Raw genomic sequence first — 2,421 nt, 5'->3', positions numbered from 1 at the left:
ATGATCTACTTGGTCATCGTGTCTGGGAACATCCTCATTGTTGTGCTCGTGGTGGCAGACCAGCATCTGCACGCTCCCATGTACTTACTTCTTCCTGGGCAATCTGTCCTCCTTGGAGACTTGCTACAGCTCCACCATCCTGCCCCGGCTGCTGGCCAGCTTCCTGGCTGGGGACAGGACCATCTCTGCTCATGACTATATGGCTCAGCTCTATTTCTTTGGTTCTTTTGCAGCTACTGAGTGTTTCCTGCTCACGGCCATGGCCTGCAATCGGTACTTGGCCATATGCCAGCCCCTGCTCTATGCAAGTCTCATGACCTGGAAGGTCTCTCTACGGCTGGCAGCAGCATCGTGGCTACTGGGATTCCTTCTCACTACAATAGCCACTTTTTTCTTATCCCGCTTAAGGTTCTGTGGCCCCAAGGCAATGGACCACTTCTTCTGTGATTTTATCCCTTTGCTGGAGCTTGCCTGCAGTGACACCAGTGTTGTCAAACTACTAGGTTTCACACTGTCTCTCTTGGATGTAGTCTCCCCCTTCCTATTCACACTGGCATCCTATGTGTGCATCATAGCTGCTGTCCTGAAGATCCCATCTAGTGTGGGCAGGCAGAAGGCCTTCTCCACCTGCTCCTCTCACCTCACCGTTGTCACGGTTTTCTATGGCACCCTCACCGTTGTCTACCTGATAGCCAGAACAGCCCCTCTGAGGCAGCTCAACAAAGTCTTCTCCTTTTTCTACACCGTCCTCACGCCCCTGCTCAACCCTCTCATCTACAGCTTGTGGAACAGGGAGGTCAGGGAGGCCCTCAGAAAAGTGGTCAGGAATGCTCTGGCTTGTACCCAGAGCTCATAGCAGTTTTGCACTCCTCTGTACAACACACTGCTGGTTCTGCAAAGTAGTAAAGTCAATATGGGAAATAGTAGGCTGCACATTAGGTATCCCCTGAGAAGAACACAGCAATGAGAATATTGGTGGAAAGCAGAAGGGAAGAGAGGATATTAAATCAATTAAATTGCATGGTTTAGAAGGGAAGGGAAATAATGTCCCATTCTTGTTGCTTCCTTGACAGACAATAAAGTGGTGTTGCTGTGCATGGGAAATTTTACAATGTTGTCTTTTTTTCTTTTTTTTTTTCTTCCTCCTGTGTTGAGAGGGAATTCATCTGGGGTGAAATGTGAGCGGACAGGGAGGGAGATGGGGAGTGGCAGTACTTTCCTGACTGCAGGTTCCTTGGATGGGAGCCATTCCCTTCTGCTGTGACCACTTCCAGGGTAGAGGTTGGTGCCTCAGCCCGTAGCCCTCGTTACACTACTGTCCAACGGAAATGCATATACTGCCCAAACACATGTTGGTGTCTCCTGTCATTTGTGACGGCCTTGAGTCTCCCAGACTTTTGTGGGTTCCTGGCAGATAGCGAGGGGAAATAGTTGTTAAAGAATATTGGACTGAAGCTGTCTAGAGTTGATCGCTTAGCATAACTTGCTTAGCATTAGTAGCTGAATTTGCTGAAGTCTTAGGCCGCAAGCTGTGAACTTTCTCCTAGATATTACCTAGTTATGGGAAAGAGGGCCCCAGAGCTGGTTCAAGGCGGGAAGATAAAGAAGTTAAAACCGAGAGCAGAAGCTGCAACCTTGAAAATAGGATAAGAAGCAGCCTGCCTAGAGACAATGAAGGAACCCAATGAAAAAGGGGAAGACCCCATGTCTAAATATTAATATTGGTCCGAACTATCTCATGAGGGTGGGAATTTAGATTGTAAGGGTATAATTGCCCAGGAATTTGTTCGGGGTTTCTCTTCAGAGGCACCCAGCTCAAGCTGTAATTACTGTACGTGCATCATTAAAACTTGTTTTGCTCCATTCTGACTTTGAACTTCTGCCTCAGTGGGAACCTAGGGTCAGACCCTGTTATGGTGGCCAGCGAGCCTAACTGTCCATAACACCAGGCATATGGCTGCAGTTTGTGGTTGCGAGGTCACTTATGGCTCAGTGCCTGATAGGCCAGTGCTGGTGCTGTGGCAGCAGTTTGTGGTTGTGAGGTCACTCGTGTTAAAATCATCTTTTTTCTTTTGTGCGTTCACGGGCAGCGGTAATGAGCAGCAGGAGTCAGATTTCTAAATTTTAAAGTTTTACTGCTAGCAATAAGGTGCCTCTTAGAGCAGAAGAAGGGACCCAAGCAGCTTTCTGTTACCACTTTTAAGCAGTAGTAAGTTGTTACATATTCAACACTTTAGTTTACATAACTAACCAGATCTAGCCACGATTCTCAGTTCTACCAATCCCCTTGCCATGATACAGTAAGAAGTAGTTCCATTCCAGCCTTATTTGATCCATCTTATAATTATTCATTTGCTAATTTACACCTCCTTTGGTGTTACCTTTGAAGAACTTTTTGTGCTGCTGGCTGGGTTAAACTGG

General features: G+C 47.2%; 1 protein-coding gene across 1 annotated transcript; it reads left to right on the top strand.

Moving 5' to 3' along the window:
- Positions 1–856, top strand: LOC136996342 (olfactory receptor 6B1-like). Its single transcript, XM_067317271.1, is given in 2 exon segments — positions 1–84; positions 86–856. Coding segments are annotated over 2 exon segments (855 nt in total).
- The last annotated feature ends 1,565 nt before the right edge of the window (positions 857–2,421 follow it).

This window comes from Apteryx mantelli, unplaced genomic scaffold (assembly GCF_036417845.1).
Source record: "Apteryx mantelli isolate bAptMan1 unplaced genomic scaffold, bAptMan1.hap1 HAP1_SCAFFOLD_34, whole genome shotgun sequence".
NCBI classification, from domain to species: Eukaryota; Metazoa; Chordata; class Aves; order Apterygiformes; family Apterygidae; genus Apteryx; species Apteryx mantelli.
Note: the sequence above shows the minus strand (reverse complement) of the source record. Positions and strands in the feature narration are given on the sequence as shown.